This window comes from Maylandia zebra, linkage group LG11, assembly GCF_041146795.1.
Source record: "Maylandia zebra isolate NMK-2024a linkage group LG11, Mzebra_GT3a, whole genome shotgun sequence".
NCBI classification, from domain to species: domain Eukaryota; kingdom Metazoa; phylum Chordata; class Actinopteri; order Cichliformes; family Cichlidae; genus Maylandia; species Maylandia zebra.
Window position 1 is genome coordinate 7,629,639 of NC_135177.1, and position 17,979 is coordinate 7,647,617.

The 17,979-nt window shown below is 39.4% G+C and overlaps 1 protein-coding gene across 4 annotated transcripts in view; it reads right to left on the reverse strand.

Moving 5' to 3' along the window:
* Positions 1 to 17,979, reverse strand: part of vps13b (vacuolar protein sorting 13 homolog B) — a 299,476-nt gene that overhangs the window by 259,933 nt on the left and 21,564 nt on the right. For all 4 annotated transcript variants that reach the window (XR_013100758.1, XM_004560029.5, XM_004560030.5 and 1 more), the window contains exons 4-7: positions 17,049 to 17,166; positions 6,127 to 6,294; positions 5,066 to 5,247; positions 4,289 to 4,463 (exon numbers count right to left, since the gene is read on the reverse strand). Coding sequence is in view for 3 of the 4 variants with exons in the window: in XM_004560029.5 (XP_004560086.3) it covers positions 4,289 to 4,463; positions 5,066 to 5,247; positions 6,127 to 6,294; positions 17,049 to 17,166 (643 nt within the window). In the remaining variant the exon portion in view is untranslated. The remainder of the gene's footprint in view (positions 1 to 4,288; positions 4,464 to 5,065; positions 5,248 to 6,126; positions 6,295 to 17,048; positions 17,167 to 17,979) is intronic.

Consider the following 17,979-nt stretch of genomic DNA (forward strand, 5'->3'; position numbering starts at 1 on the left):
AAGTTGTTTCAGCTGTCAACAGAACACACAAAAACAGCAGAGAACAAGGAAGTTTCACAGTAGTTTCTGCCAATGCTCCAGCAGGCAGGTGTGTAAGTATTTGTGGGTTACATGAACTCATTGCTGCATGAATTCCACAGAGCAAGAGGAAGTTCATTCCAGCAGAGGCCAGAGGGCAAAGGCTGTCAGCCAGCATCCTGACAGAGGAGGGCTTTGACTGGACCCAGTGGTCAAGGCAGTCTGTGCTGGACCCAACAGCACAGGCCAATTTCAGTTATGCGTGTGGTCAAATCACATGTTTGGTAAGAAGCCAACTACTAAAATGGAGGCCATGCAGGAGTCCAGGTAACTATGAGCCACTAGCATAAACACTGCTTGGCTAGGAGCGTAGGTAAAACTTAGCAATAGTGTTAACTATAAGTTTGGGAAGATGGGGTGGAGCTGACTAAAGCACTGGCTACTTTGTAGAAAATCCACAGAGTGGCAAGTTGTCGGGGTAGGTTTACAAAAACAACCAAAAGTCTTCACTTTTTCTCCAATTACCATTTGAGCAGTCAAAAAACCACCATGCACCCATCCATTCCTGATCCTGACCCCTGAACTGGTCCCATCATGTATGTTTCCATACACATTGGGATAGAGGAAGCTGATGTCAATACATAAGAATGTGTAATTCCATTCCTTGTGGCCTCACGTCCTCTACGAGAAAACAATATTGTCCGTGAGGTCACAACTTAGGAATCCCAGAGGGTAAGGCGGTGAAAATTATGACATATTTTAATTAAATCTTTCACTTTGTGAATTGGCAGCTGGAAATCCCATGTTATGGCTTTTTTAACTGTCTTTCCATCCCAATCTCCCTGTCTGATTCCATCGCTCATTCCTTTTTTTTTTGTTTTTACTCAAGGAAGCCTTTGAGGTGTCAGTTTAACAAGTTATGCTCTTTCACTTCACATCACAGCCTGACGAAGTCTACATTTGAATTACAAGGCAATCAAAATAAAAGCACAATCACCAATCAAGTGATCAAAACAGAGCAGCTTAAGGACATTTTGAAGTATTAAGCCTTAGAAGTGAGTGAAAAATTCCCAAACGATGATGTAGTCTGGCCAGAATGTATGCTGCCTTGGCGTTGAGCACTATGACCACACAGTTGTGAAGTATCCCTGCTCTGGGAGTACAATCAGTGTCTGCCAACTAACAATGTATGTATTGCAGCACTCTATGAACATCTGTCCATATATCCTTAAGTAGAGCTCAGAAGAACTGCATGACAGTCAGCGTCATGTACGGTTTCTCTTAGTCCAGAGTCTTCAAGCAGCAGGGTAGGCCTAAGCTAGGAAAGGATTCGGTGTAAGAGACAGTGACACAGAAAGTGAGTGGGAAGTAGTAAAAAGAGGCAGTGCTCTCACAGGCCAGTAGATGTCCCTCCATGTTTATAGAGGGAGAGGTGGACTGTTACCTGACCGTTCAGTGAAGGCTACTCCTATCTACTGATAGTGCAGGTGTTTGTGTAGACATGCATACATGTTAAGACTCAATCTAAGCTTAACAGATAACCACTGATGCAAAAAACACATACCATAGTGCAATGCATTCATAACGACGTTTTTTTTTTCATGACTGAACTTACTTACAGCATTTTTGCTACCAGCATGACATTAACATCATACTACCGTAAAAGCAATTTTAACTCTAATAGCAGAAACCACTAAACCACTCAATTCAATGGTCATCCCATGTTCACAGTAACACTACAAAAAAAGAAACAATGTCCTGTCATACCAATGTATTATCACTAGGGAGCTACTTGAGGTTAGTAACACTGACACAGCCTGTGGTTTCTGGTTGATTCCTGTGTGAAGGTCCTTTCCATTCAGCACACTTCAAGGGACATGGAGGCTAAGCCCTCCTACAAAGCAAACACTAAACACCAAGTCCCATCCACATGCACATATGATATTGGAGAAAAGTAACAAGTATAAGGGCTCATGTATGTTACACAGAGATGCACACACCCTGCCACACTTCAGCAGCCACTGTCCTCAGTTCATAATTCTTCACATACTTCTTGAAACCATACAACTTTCACTGCTGTGACCAGCTGGTCCATCCAAGCATGTTAGTCATCTATGTTTCCAACCACTTAATTCTTTAGTGTTTTTCTCAGACTTCACTGAATTTCAGACAGTAAGAAAACTAGCCATGTAATCCTAACCGAAGGGTTGTTTTGGTTAGTGACACACAAATATCGCACAATCTTCACCTAACAAGCCTATTCATTAATGAGACATTGGCTCTTACCTAAAAGGAAACGATTCAAACAAACAACATGCGGCCACAGTGAATCATGGGCACATAAACACATTACAAGGCTTTTTCCACTTCAATAATTGGCAAAAAGAAAAACACCTTCACATGTGGGAAAAATTAATATTCCCTTTGAAATTTTTTTTAAAAACAGACCACTTAAGTCATGACTTATTAATACATTACACAGTAGATACAGAATTTATTCCTTACTCTCAACTCAATCTTTTGACCACATATATACACCCTCACACAAATAAACCATATTTTATAAAAAAAAAACAAACAAACAAAGAAACACTAGGAAAATTCAATCAGTGCAACAGTATCAGTTACAAAAGCCAACTCAAAGCAAGAGTAAATAAATGAAACGCACATACAGGCCAGTGGAACCAGAATATGCAGCAAGACTCAAGTAGCCTATGGGAAATCAATGAATGTTATGAAGTACTATGCACAATGTTGGTATCATATTCCAGCAATCATGTAACAATGACTGTTTCCTACAAACTATAACCCATGAACAATAAATATGCGTGAAAGCCAATTCAGTCTCTACAAGTAGTGCTCCGACTCAATGTATGGCTGTCTGTCCTGGTTTGGAAAATTATATTTTGTCATTAAAAAGAATAAATCATTTTAGCTTTATTGTTCTTATTTTTTTTCCAGGAGGGAAAAAAATCAGCTTTATTTCATAAATCTGAAATGCACACATTTAAAATCATGTTTATGAATATGTTTGGAGCCCTCTCAACACACACACCTACTTATTACAGTGCATATACACACAATTGCCCCCCTGCCCCCTCCAGCTTCTTCACTCTGACGATTACTTCCAGCATAACAAGATCTGGGGGTGCTCAGGTTCCAAGAGCTGGTCCCCTCTTGTATATTTTTGTGATGGGATACTAATTCATTCTCAGAGGCTCCGCATAGCAGTAGCATGACACCGACTCTTACATCTGGCATTGGACACTGAACTGGAAGCTGCGCCAACTGGCAACGAAAGTTCCACGCCAAGAGGCAGGGAGTTAGAGCGAGCGAGGAAAGGGCCGTGTGTGGGGCTGTCTACGCTCCCCTTTGCCCACTACTTCTATTCCACCATAATTTGCTCCTGGTGCTAGAGAGGCTGATTTAGCCCAGAAGGACATGACACTTCATACATGAGCATTTTAAGAGATGGGTGTTCAGGGGAAAAGGGATGTCTTTTTTTTTTTTTTTTTAAATAACCACAGTTATTCAAAGTATACTGTATAAATATATGTCAATGAGTGCAGTTTTGTGAGTGTTCAATTTTGTACAACTCAGTGTCTGCCTTTAAACAACTGCACCTATGCGTTTTGCTTCACAGCTGGACATAAGCAGTGTGATTTACCATGTGCTCCAATTAGAAAGATAGAGGTAGACCTGTGTTTGATTCAACCTAGTTTCTTCTCCTTATCCTGCTTTCTCCTGCTTCCAACCACATGGAGGTGATCAGGCCTGATGACAATGGTCTGTATCGAGTTATACGCTCCAGATTTTGTTTGTGGAAAAAGCAGGAGGAGTGCACACCATGGTCAAAGCGATGTTAAATGTCCCATTTAGGAATAACAGCAACATATAAAAAAGACAGAGCCCCTGATCGGAATAAGGCAACATGCAGAGTCATGGGATGACCATGAAGTAAGACCATGCAAAATTTGATTTATTTTGCTTTGTATGTCACTTGATTCAAACATGCTATGGTGATAAGAAGCATACTTAGCCACTGAAATGTTCATAGAGCAAAACATACGTATGCTTTAGCTGTTGTTAGTGATTAAGTCTAAAATTGAAATTCAATTATGATACGGAATTATAATTAATTACTATTATGATACTGAATTTTTGTGGACTTTTGTGGACTGTCTTAAAACTTGTTTTAAACATAAAACATTAACAAACCAATCAAAGTGTTAGAGAATTACTGTTGCTTTCCATAAGAAATCTCACTCACCAGGTGAACTTGCTCCAGAATCCCTTGCATGCCCAGTGCCTTCTTCACCCTCATCCTCTTTGTGTCCTCCGATTTCCCCATAGTAAAGAGCAATGATTAGCTCCAAGATTCGTATAAACATGGGTAGCTGCTGATCGGTAATGGACAACTTCAGGCTCTCCACCATGGTATGGATCTGAAAAATAGTTAGCTATAAATTAGATTTTGATATTTGATCCAATTAATGCACAGATTTATATGAAAAATACAGAACGCATCTATCATCTTCTCTTAGAATTCCAGTACTTTTAAAATATTTGTTCTAAACAAATCTTAGTGTAGAAGAGCTTTTGTCCAACTAAGTGTTCGCAGTTATACAAAATGGATTAGTACCCCCAAAAAGTATGTACTAACAGCACTTGACTTAAAATTCTAACACCGATTTTACTTCAGTCGTGTCTCAGATCATTTCTAGTGGTACCTTAGATTTTCATGAAGGAAGTAAAATCTTCCCAAAACAAGCAGCTGTCTTCCACATATATTTAAAGTCACTGGTTGACAACAATTCACTGATATTAGTCATTATCCTGCTATTGATGTGAGAACAGCTGCCCAAACAAAAGTCAGCCACATTAATCTTTGATATCTGTAAACTGTTAATAGAAATGTAAGTTTTTCCATCATATGGAATCTTCAGACAACAGCATATTGAAATTATATTAACCCCTAACATTTTCTTGAGCTTTGCTAAGATGATGGCAGTTATAGAGTTATTCCTAAAATCACAGGCTGGCTCACCTTTATGACAGATGGGATCTTAGAGTTGATGTTGTCATATGTAAAATGGAGGCGTGTTCTGAAGGAGCATTTGTACAAGAGCGGGTCCTGGTAAAACTCAATTTTGCCGCTAGCATTCCGTTTGTCCAAACACACGGTGCAGTCAGCAAAGTTGATCAGTTTCCTTAGGACCAACTCTGGAGCTGCACAAAGAAAAAAGCAAGAGAAGAAAAAAGGATTAAAACAAAATTAGGTATCATTAAAAACAAACAAGTTAAATTATGCACACACTAACAGAGAGCAGCTCCTGACAACAAATTCTCATTATCAGTGATTTAGTTAAAATAGAGAGCTAGCTCAGAAAGTTTGTTTGTGTGTGTGTGTGTCTTGGTTGGCCACACATCATCAGGTTCTCACTTGACACTGATTCACTTACCCTTGGCAGAATGATAACAGGATCTATTCCCAGAATTATTTCACTGTCTAAACAGTGCCAGTAACCATTACAGTACTCACTAGTTGCTTTCAAGAAGTATGTGAAGAACACTTCCTCTTCCTCTTCCCAGCAGCTTCCAGAAACTTCATTGACACTTGAGTTGATGTTGGACGATTCACATTAGCAGCCATTATTTTTCTAGACACAATTCTAGCACTCTTTACATAGGGCTTATTCCTGTTAACATCACCTGTGCTAAACCCAAACAACAAATGATGTACTTTAAGGGAAAAGCTCTCCCTCTGCTGCTGTGCCAGAAATTTGAACATTGTTGTAGGTCTTTTAAGGCAGTGCTATTTGCAATAATAATAATAATATAATAGACAACATATAGAGTAAATGCATATGAGCACAAGGCCTGAAGGAAACAAGCTACATTTAAATATATTGTACATACATGTGCATACTATATCTCAATCTGCATACTATATCCTTCTCTCAAGTATTGGCTTTAAAAATGAGACATCTTTACATTTGTTTGTCCTTTTTTAAAACTAATTATTAAAATGTTTACTATAGGGGCTACTATCTCAGTATGTTTACTAGTTAATCTAATTACCAAGGAATTTAAGAGGCTATTGCTCACCAGTAATGTCCATGAAGGCTCTTTCCCATAAATCATCCACTGTGTAGCACTCTGCTGAGGTGATGTTGACTGACAGCACAATATCATCTTCCACATACTTAAGGATCAGGTTATTCACCACAATGTTCACGTTGTTCACCACACGTCTGATCAGACTTTGGACATAGCCTACAAACACACAGGTTAAAACATAAGAATCATATTAACCCATAAAATATGGACACAAAGACACAAAGACAATAAACCTAATTACCAGGACCCAAAAACGCATGGACAAGGACATATTAGATATATGAAAGATTACATTTGTGTTGAGACACAATAAAGAGTAAAAACTAGAGCTACATTCCATAGTGTGTAGTGTAGACTCAGTACCACTGACCCCTGCCATCCTTGGACGGGCATGTAAAATCTCTGGTTCGGTCTTGTTTTTATCATTTAAGAAATGTGGCTAAGCTAAGCCCGATTTTATCTCGCTCTGAACTTGAGATTGCTATACATGCTTTTATTTCGTCACGCTTGGATTATTGTAATTCGCTGTCTATGTGTCTAAGCAAAGGTTCTCTGGATCGTCTGCAGGTTGTGCAAAACGCTGCAGCTAGGCTTTTGACAAAATCCTCCAAGTACTCACATGTGACACCATTATTATCTCAGTTACACTGGCTTCCTGTTAAATTTAGAGTTGATTTTAAGATCCTGGTCTTGACCTACAGAGCTGTGCACGGACTGGTACCTGCCTACAACTTTGATCTGCTACAGCCCTATGTCCCTAGCAGGTCTTTGAGGTCATCTGATCAGGGCTTACTTGCTATAAAAAACACTAAGAGGAGGACTAAGGGTGATAGAGCTTTTGCCACTGTGGCCCCTAGACTGTGGAACTCTCTCCCCCAAGCATTAAGAACTGTGGACTCAGTAGCTGTTTTTAAAAAAACAACTCAAAACTTACCTTTTTAAAACTGCTTTTGGTTAATTTTATGCCTGTTTTATTTTCTCTTTTTAAATCTTTTTATGACTTGTGATCTTATGTGCAGCACTTTGTGATTCTGTCTTGAAAGGTGCTATATAAATAAAAATTTATTTATTTGTTTATTTATGGACTTGTAAATAAGAGATCATTCTGGCATGTTATTCTTCTATCCAAAAAAGGAAAGAAGAAGAAAAAAATCAACCTCAACAAAATTTGCAGCTCTTTAAATCGCAGTGTATTAAGAAGGGCTCTACTTTCTCTCAGATGTAAAATCCTGTTTAACTCCAAATTATGCACATATTGCAATAACTATATCCCTTCCAAGCTCATTAAACTACTGAGGCACCTTTGTGTCCACTTAAACACAAGCAACTTTCACTGAATAAGTACTCACACACACTCATACATAAAAATATGGGTCTTTGTACATACACAGAATAGTGCAATTAAAAGCACAATAAATCCCTGTCATAGGAATCCCATAATATGAAGGGAAAAAAAACAATTTATTTAGGAACTTATGAACTCCTCAAAGGTCAGGATAATCAGGGCTGGGCATTTTTCCAACTTTTCCCCTTTTCACAAGTAAAAGGACACTAATGGAAATGGGTTGCTTGGTGAGGGGTGGCACCTGGGCAGGACTTGCATATTCCCACTTTCTTGATGTGAATTCTCCAAACAATTACCTGCAGTTTTCTCACATGGGTTCAATCAGACATTACAGAGACTCTATAGCAGAGAGCTGGTAGCATAATGACTGTTTAATGTCCAGTCCAACTAATTCTGACATTTGCAGAATTCTCAAAAAAAAAAAAAAGGCTCTGTAGGTATTACCAAGAAAAGATCAGGGCTGCAGTGTATTTATTAATATGTCTCATGACAAAATCTGCCAGTAATAAAAAGAGCAAAAAAAAGAACCAATGAGCGACCTGCATAATAACTATTTAGTACACTGTGAATTTACACTGGAAAAACTTGGGTCATAACTTTTAGAAATGTAATGCATTAATTAATTTAAAACATTTGAGAGTGTGACTTTCACATTTTGAGGATATGAAGAGAAAGGATTCTCAATTATACATAAAACTAGAAATTACAGAATTCAACTTTTTTAAAGGCTGAGGGAGGTGAGGGTGACAGTCCTTCTGTTGAGGAAGTGGGTGGATGTAGTAGCCTAGAGCAAGCACAAGAGAAAAAGCAGCATGACAGATTGGGTTTCAACAGAGCTGAGGGAGCCATCCTGCAGTGTTACCAGTACCTCCTAATGGCCACAGTAACGCCCAGAAACAGAAGCTTTGCAGGAAAAACATACATGGTAAGGTCATTACTCAACAAAGTAAGAAATAACTTAAAATATTACAGACAGGGGAGTTTCGACCATAAAATATGAAAATATACAGCAATAAATCCTCCTAACCACAGGACCAATGGCATTATTCATTCCTCCCAAGTACTGTTAAACACAGTCACTACAAGTTAAAATATATAAAGCTTTAATGCTTTTCCCTTATTTTCCAAACCAAATGTTTTTCTTCCTGTATCTACATGCCTGGCCCAGGGCATAACAGAACCAATAATTAAGTAGAACAAAATGGTGCTGTTGATGAAAATATTTATATGAATTGGTTAACTGTTCTGCCACTTGTGCACAGGCCCGACTATGTATTAGCATAATCCAATTGACAAAATTCTCATGAGTTTGCTGCCTGACCAAACACAGCAGCAGGAAGAGAGGATGACATAATATGAACTCAACTCATACTTAATGTGTGTTCATGACACTTGTGCGTGGCCTTGCATGCATGCATGTGCTTGTCTTGAGTGGAGCTGAGTGTGTGCCTGGCAACTTCCTTACATGCATGAATGTGGCTCTGTGTGTGTGTGTGTGTGTGTGTGTGTGTGTGTGTGTGTGTGTGTGTGTGTGTGTGTGTGTGTGTGTGTGTGTGTGTGTGTTTCTGGGGTCAGTCAGAAAGCCGATGTTGCACCTGCAGCCTGGGCAGTAAAACCAGCACTTTACCCCCTGCTATTTACCTCTCTGGATCTAATTTACACATGTCAGGGTGTCCTTTCTTTCTCTCTCGCATGCTTGTACACTTGTTATACCTCTTCTTGCCTATAACAAGTCCAAGGCCCCAATCCATCTCCCTGTGAGCCATTGCACTGCTCTGAACTTCTGTAAACAATTGACACAGGCAGCACCTGTGCTGCAGCCCACAGGGAAGAAGCCCACTTAAAACTGTTCAACCATAAAATGGCTGGAAAAACCAGCTCCTTTATGTGATCTAAGAACAGGCCAAGTGGTCTCTTCTGTGCAATACAGGAAAGAAACACTATACTGTACATGCTCACCATTTTCCTGTATATGGAAAGTATTAGCAACTATCAGCTTTGCCACAGTTATTAGCCATAAAGAAAAAGACAAGTCCATAAGATACTAAATATACTGTGAAGTTGTATTGCTGTGTTATTTAAAATGGTATTAGCACTATTGCCAATGTAACCAGAAGCATAAATACAATTCCTGTTGTGGAACGCAGCATCTTTAATAAAATACAGTAAGCCACTATTGATTTTCAGTTTGTAACGTAAAAAAATGCAAAGACAGCAGTGAAAGGATCTCACTTCCGCTGAGGTAACTTTCCAGCAGTATTATTGAAACACATTAATATATGATTAGATTCTTACTAAAGCAGCAATATAAGCCGTCTAATTATGCTAACTATTCAGTTCTAGGGCCCCTTATAGTAAAGTGGGAGATTCAAGGAACTCAACCATGCATGGTACAGCAAGGCACCAACGCAGAACAACGGCTCAGCTGGAGAAATTACCAGCCTTCGTGTGTATGGGATATTTTGTTTCCTTAGTTAGCAGTTTCCACTAATACTACAAAAGCTTCTGTATTTACATTATGGGTAAATGTCCCAATACTCTCAACAGCTAGCAGTGCTAGTTCTTGTTGTGTTGCTGCTTCGATGTGCAAGATAGAACGTCAGATGAATTATGTCTGAAACTGCAGGTTCTGGTTAGACTGGCTGTCCAGCTCACAGCGGCTCTCAGGAGCAGAACAAGGACTATTATCACCAGTTGCTGTCAATGACAGTGGAGACAGCTGGGCTAGTTGGTTAGCTGCAACTACACTTTCAAAATAAGAGTGAGGGGATGGTCTTAGTAAATTAGTGAACTGTATCGCAGCAATCCAGTATGGGATTTTTTTTTCTTTCTTGCTGATATTTATGATGAGAGGATGCTGCAATTTGTAATCTTTGCATTAAATGCAGGTTAGTTTCTATATCACTGTTAATGAAATCAAATCACAGAATGCTATTTTTAGCTACAGTTAGTGCATTTCCTTTTTTTCTGCTTCTGGTTTTGCTCATGACATGAGTGCTGTTTACTGGTTTGAAAACTGTAGACTGAAAACTCTTATCAGGTCTCTTATTGTTGTTTCCAACAAGAAAATGAAAAAAGATCTCACTAAGATCGCTATATAATGTGATTCAGCTAGATATATAATTTCACTCAGTGAAAACTGAAGAAATTGTTTCCTTTCAGTCAATTCACTTGGTACAACACATAAGTACAGGATATCACGTCCCCACGTGTCCTGGCTAAAACCTCTATTCAAGCCTTTAAGGCGGATGACCTGTGATGACATGCACAGGCCTACTTGCGCACATTACCCCTGTTATCACAGTCATCCCTTAGAAAGGTAAAGAGCATAAAAACTAAGAACACCTTTGCTAAACTGGACTAACTTGCTGCTGCTAGTTAGCTCGATTGTCTGCTAGCTTGAAGTTAGCTTAACTGCCCCTGTTGGAGTTAGCCTCCACCATGCAGTTGTTGTGTAGACTGCCCACGCTGCTAAATTTGAGTCTTCCTGTGTAGTGTTTTACTTTGCATTTTGGAACGGACACAAAACTGAAACAAGAAAAGCAGAAATCTTCTGTTCACAACTGTCCTCGCATGGCATGACCCTCTCCTCTCCAAGTGCAAAGACGAGGAGTATCCTGTTGATGTCCCCGCAATTATCTGGGCTGACCCCATAGAATATATTGATGGGTTAACCGAAGACAAGCCAGAACTATGCAGGAGCACTGACCGGCTTCAGCCCAGCACTCCGCAGGAAGACAATGATGTGCTGGACATCGGCCTGGACATTCATGGTTTGTTGGAGGATGAGCAGGAGAGCCCAGTGTGTGGGACCCTGGGAAGCCAAGGCACCAACAAGAAAGCAGAACACACTGTTGCGGTGGGTGAGCCTCCAGCGAGAGCGCAGCCTCCCGTTCAAGTTCTAAGTCAGTTGGCTTGGAGCAAAGGTCCACCTTTGGGCCCCCAGCAGGACCCGATGCCCAGGAAGCTGCTCACCTCCCTCAGTGACACACTTAAGCGCCCTATCCGTGGGTGGTGCGAACCGTTGCTATCATCCACTGTGTACACCAGAGGTGGGCAATCTCAGTCCACGTGGGCCGGTGTCCCTGCAGGTTTTAGATGTGTCCTCGAACCAACACAGCTGATTTAAATGGCTAAATTAGCTCCTCAACATGTCCTGAAGTTCTCCAGAGGCCTGGTAACGAACTAATCATGTGATTCAGGTGTGTTGACCCAAGGTGATCTAGATCTAAAAGATCTAAAACCTGCAGGGATACCGGCCCTCGTGGACTGAGATTGCCCACCCCTGGTGTACACTCTACTGAGGTGATGTTGACTAACAGCACAATATCATCTTCCACATACTTCAGGTTGTTCACCACACAGTTACCAGTTGCAGTTCCGGATCAACCGCCTCAGAATTATAAACCCACTGTTTGCAAGGAGCCAGCAGTGATACTCAGAGAGGAAATAAGTACACTATTCATCCCATTCTTGACCTCCGAGTCATGAACAAATATTTATGAATGAACAAGTTCAAGACGCTAACATTCAGACAACTTTTGAATGCAGCTGGCCCAGATTATTTATTATTATTAACCTTTATTTTACCAGGAAAAGTCCCATTGAGATTAAAAACCTCTTTTTCAAGGGAGTCCTGGCCAAGAGGCGACAACATGTTAAAATTACAAAGTTACATACATGTTATAAGTAACAATTACATTTTAAAAAACATTTTTCTCTGGCTCTCTCAATTTGGACTTAAAAGCATTTAATGAAATAAGATCTGCTATCTTCCAGTCTTTTTGCATCATGTTCCATGTAAAAGGGGCAGCATAAGTAAAAGCCCTCTTTCCCAGTTCAGTTCTGGCAAATGGAACATTGAGCAGAAGAAGATCGCTTGAACGCAGGCTATAAGAAACAGTACTCCTCCGTGTGAGCAGATCGCAAATGTAGGTGGGCATTTGTCCAAGCAGGGCCTTGTAAATAAAGATGCACCAGTGATCAAACCTCCTGGAGGACAACGAAGGCCATCCCACTCGAGCATACAGATGATTGGTTTGCAACAATCATGTGGCTATACACCCGAACCACAGGTATGCATTCGAGGGCATAGTCTACGAATACCTGGTGCTGCTGTTCAGGTTGTCACTGGTGCGCCTTTGCAAAGGCGCATCAGAGACACCTTTGCCGAAGCTGCCAAACCTTCTCCAGTGATTGAGTGATGGAGTTCTGCGCCTCCACAGCCACCTGACCTAAGCCCAATCAATAGTATAATCAATAGATAGTTTGTGATGACTTGGACCGCAGAGTGAAGGCAAAAGGGCCAACAAGTGCTCAGCATCTCTGGGAACTCCTTCAAGACTGTTGGAAAACCATTTCAGGTGACTACCTCATGAAACTACATACTACCAATAACTACACATAATTCTGTATGTGTTCATTCATAGTTTTGATTCCTTCAGTAAAAATCTACAATGTAAATAGTCATTAAAATAAAGAAAAACGCGAGGGCGTGATTTCCCATACTTATGTGTTGAGCCTCGTTCCTCTCCTTAAGGGAACAGAAGATATATAGATATAACTATTCATTCTCAATAATCCCCTCTGCACACAATTCAATTATGTACTCATGAAAGCACGTCAAGAATATTTGTTGTGTACTAGCTTCCTTCAACTAGACACACAATCAAAAAATGTAAAAAAACAAACAAAAAAAAACCAAATCCTGAAGATCCTACTGCACTCACAAAAACATGCTGTGACTTATAAGCGGACTACACGCTTTGAAACAGAAAATTTGGAGGGCAGCTTCTGATACACCAAATTCATAGGTTTCAGTATGGCTAGCACAGATTCAAAGGGAGAACTGCCACTATTAAATCGCTTTGAAGTCATATAAAACAAACCACATTTTCAACGGCGTGAATAGAACCAAAGCAGGAATCTCCTGGAACAGGCAAATGTGGTTCTCACAAACGGTGGCCACTCGTCCCCCCACAAGCAGCAGTAAACATAATCACTCACAGAATCGCCCAAGGTGGAAGCACTTGGTCTTTGGTCTTTGTGTGGCTACCAATCCCATGGCATATGAATTAACATCACTATTTTCCACCACAGAGTGAACGAGGACGATAAATCCATTCAGCATGTGAGAGCTCAGAGCTAAATAACTGGATAATTGTGAAGGGCCTGCCTTTTGGTATCACCATGTTTAGTTTTGGTTGTTTTGAAGGAGATGGGAGTTAAAGGGATAAGACGCAACAAAGTGGTTTTTAAACGCAGATACTGACAAAGATCTAAACAGGTCTTTGCGCTGTGAGGGTCTCACATCTAACACAGATCTTCCTTAAGGCTAACAAGTACACAACCATTGCCACATTTTTGTATCGTCCATTTACTTAAAATTATACCTGTCTATCACTGCCTCTGACACAAAATTATTTGCACAACCAACTTTACACTGACAAAGGACATAGCTTAAAATATTTAGCAAGAAAGTACAAAAAGGATGTTAATCACCAGTCTTTTAAAATTCTAAAAAATAGTGATGTATGACATAATAGCTGTAGTAGGATTAGAATACAAGTATCAGTGTGGAAGCTGTAAACTGGCTTATGGCATGATGGCGACTGAAAGTATGTAATAATGTATCATAATAGGTAAAGGTAAGTAAGTACAGTTTATTTATAAAGTGCTTTACACAGACATATAGTCACAAATTGCTGCAAAATCCAAATTTAAAAAAAAAAAAACATTGAGTAATTAAAATAAAAAATAACAGAAAATTAAAATGCAGTGAAAAATGGTGCACAATTCTGAACAGAATGTATTTACATTACATATGTTATGCATTTACACTAAAAGACCATCAAATGCAAGATTAAGATGCACTGTTGTGTGGAAAGAAAGCACAGTGCAGCTTTTCAAACAGCCCTAATGCAGTACAGAGTTGTCAAACTAATTTTATATTGCGGACCAGTGAAACTCCCCTGTCTGTCAGTGTAAAGAAGTTACATATGTAACCGTTTTTCTACATGTTAGAGAAAAAGCTGCTATCCTTTTTTTGTTGTTGTGGATGTTTTTGTTTTGTAGTTATATAAAAAAAACAAAAAACAGATAAAATGATGTGGCCACATTTGGCCCACGGGCCTTGAGTTTGACACGTGAGGTAGTATATTGGCCAGTACTAGCACTGAAGAGCATATCCATATGGAGATGTATCAACTGTGCATCCATTTTACTTGTTGATATATTACATCTTCTTACAATACGGTACATACAACAGTTCACATTCTACAAAGATAATGTATTATTTATGACTTATGTTAGGTTTTTACATGGAGACAGAGTCATCTCTGTCACAAGATTTGAAAGTCTGAATGGTCTTTGCATCAAAGCTGCACTTCCCAGCTATGTTTTAGCATCATTAATGCCGACTACCCTTACAATAACTTAAAGAAACATAAAATGACATTAAAAAAGCACATGTATACCATGGCTTTTGAAGGAATTTCTGTAACTCAAAGGAACTGTAATATAGTAGGGACATGATCTTTTTCTGAAAGACATTTCAGCACTTTAACAGATTGTGGAGGCACTAATGTTAAGCATCCCATCTCTGAAAAAAACCCCACCATACTTCAACTACATTAAAGCCTCCTGTCAGGTTTGGTTTGTATCTTATTCTTGGGAAAACATCCTCTGTCTGAGTCATAGCAGGTTAGTTTTACCTCATCTACCTTTTAACCTCAAGCTTTTAATTAGGTAGGTTGGGATTACGGCATTCATTTGCTTCCTTGCCATTACCGAGGTGCAGCAACCTCTGACCCCAAAGTTGTCTCTGCAGTCTGTAATGGGCTGAAATAAGGTCCGCTAGTAGAAAAGTTAAGGGTGTGCACACAGAAGAACACACTAAAATCATGGCGCGCGCGCGCACACACACACACACACACACACACACTCTACTGGGAGATCTGTTGGAAGCAGCCCTAAAGGGAGATGCCTGGGTGTGAGGAACCGTGCTTTAACAGCTGGGGAGAGATATTATCTCATAATGTAAAGCCTGGAAATGGATCCTCCCAGGATACAACAAGCCAGGAGTGTAAGTTCATACATTCAACCACACCAGGGTTTGGAAGTGAAGCTTTTTTTCAAGCTGACCTAACTCAGCTCATGACCCCTGCCTCTTGGATTATGTTTTTACCTTCATTCGTGCTCTCTAAACAGATTATTTTTCATAGATCTTAAAGGTTGAAAGGTTGTCGCACACCTACTTGAAAATTTTCTTACATAAGTATATATGTTCAGAGGTATTTGAAATAACTGCATCCATACATTTTAAAAATAAAACTGCCAACATAAAAGATTAGGGTAAAAAATGCATTCAGTCACACTAGGGCCCTGGTGTTCACAAGTTCTGGTGTGAAAGGTCTGTATAAATTTTTTTTTTAAATTCTATTATTCAGCCACTCTCAAACAAAACCGCTCTTTGTGAGGTGCACTAGAGTGCTGCAGTAAGGTAGGCATGGAATCCGTGGCCCTGTGGGAGGCATGTGGTCAAGGAACTTTGTTGATAAGAGCCATCACCGTATGATTTATAACAGGCACATTCCCCGTGCTCACTCTGGGTGATTTACACTTGTGAAAAACAGCGCTACGTGGCTCATCCCAAAATAAAAACTCTTATATGGTAAACGGGAGATGATACATACATACATACTAAAGTATGTAAAGTTATAAAATATGAAAAAAATATTAGTTAACTACTTTTGAAAAAAAAAACCTCTGGTCCTTGGATAAAATAAAACTAACTGAAGCAATTTTGTGAACTTGAAAAACTAATTAAAAAAACAACAACTAAATATATAGATATATCCTCAGTCTTAGTGTTGGTTATTTTGGTAAAAAACAACAACAAAATAACAACAACATCTTCCTTGATGGGGCAGTAGTGGACACGTTTTTGAAGCTTTGGAAGTCTACAACACATTCAAAAAGTTATCTGCTTTTATTGCAATACCTGAATTAATTTTCCTAGTTCTTGCCTCAGCATGTGCCCTCCAATAACAATATTTATTAAGATAATAATTAATAAATGTAAGACTGAAAATAATAATAATAAACTCACAGGAGAATCCCACTCTGGAAATGAACTGAAACTAAACAGAATCAAAAACAAAAACGAAAAACGAAATAAAAATAAAAACTCAAATCCAAAACAATAATAACTATAATATTGCACATACATAGTGTGTCACCAAAAATTTATTTTAAGCACACTTTGTAGTTGGTCCTATTTAGGTAACAGGTTAATCCGGTAGTCTGAAACTGCAACTGCAGTTGAATGGAGGTTTGCAAAATTGGACCAATGCAGAGTTCTGGTCTTTGTATACTGAAGTTGTGTGTTTGTTTGCATGTTGAGCAGGGAAGTCATAGCTAACCAGAGGTGGTCATTTTGACAGTCCCATATCAGATCATATGAACTGATGTAGTTAAGACAGTCCACTTTTAAGGAACATGTTGATGTCAAGTAGGTAGGTGAGGGAATCAGAACAGCCTCACTGAGCCAGTTTACATCACTTACCTGGAGGCAGGTCTGGGTCACTCGGGGCAGCTTGCTGTAGGCGACGGGGCTTGGCCACAGCCTTGGAGCTGTCTGAGACACTGCGACTGGTAGAACTAGAGCCACTTTCGTGGTCATCCTGATAAAACAAAAACAAACAACAATGCCTGTGATGACAGAAGCTGGACAAAAGGGCCTCTACAAGAGCTCTGTAGTTATAAGTTATCAGTTATTATTATCATTAAAGTTATCATTAAAGTAAAGTAATAATATAACATATAGTAGTTGTGATCCTAGATTGTGCAAACTAGTTCTTGTTTAAATTAGATATGGAATATGTGAATTTTCATGCATAAAACATGTTTCTTAGATTGAAATTAGAGTAACAATATTGAATATATTTGTTTATATATAATGGCTTAAGTTACAATTATAATGCCTTTGTCCACGACTACACCAGGGTCCACTTAGGTCCAAGCAACATAAATTTTGTTATCAGACAGTGGAAAAGAGGATCTTTGCGGCCTTTGACTGTGCTAACTTCCAAGGACAATTTATATTACAGTGTATCTGGTTACTGAGAGTAATGAAATGAATATAAACTGAGAATCTGCTCTCCTGCATCACTGGCGGTGGCAGTGATAAGAAAGTTTACCATGCACCACTATTTCTTACACTAAACCTTCTGAATAGCCTTCTGAATAACCTTCCTCCCACCATTTAACAACCATCCCTGTGGCCTCTACAAATAAACTCTGGTCCTTGAATGAGAAAGATGAAGGTCTCTAGTCCATGACAGCACATGTCATCCACACTGGAGACACCGGTGGCCTGTCAAGCCCAGGAACATAAGTGCAAAATGTGTGTATGTATGTATTAATGTGTATATAGGAAAATGAAATGATCACCCCCCCATTTAGAGATGAGCTTGGTGATAAACAGAATGACCCAA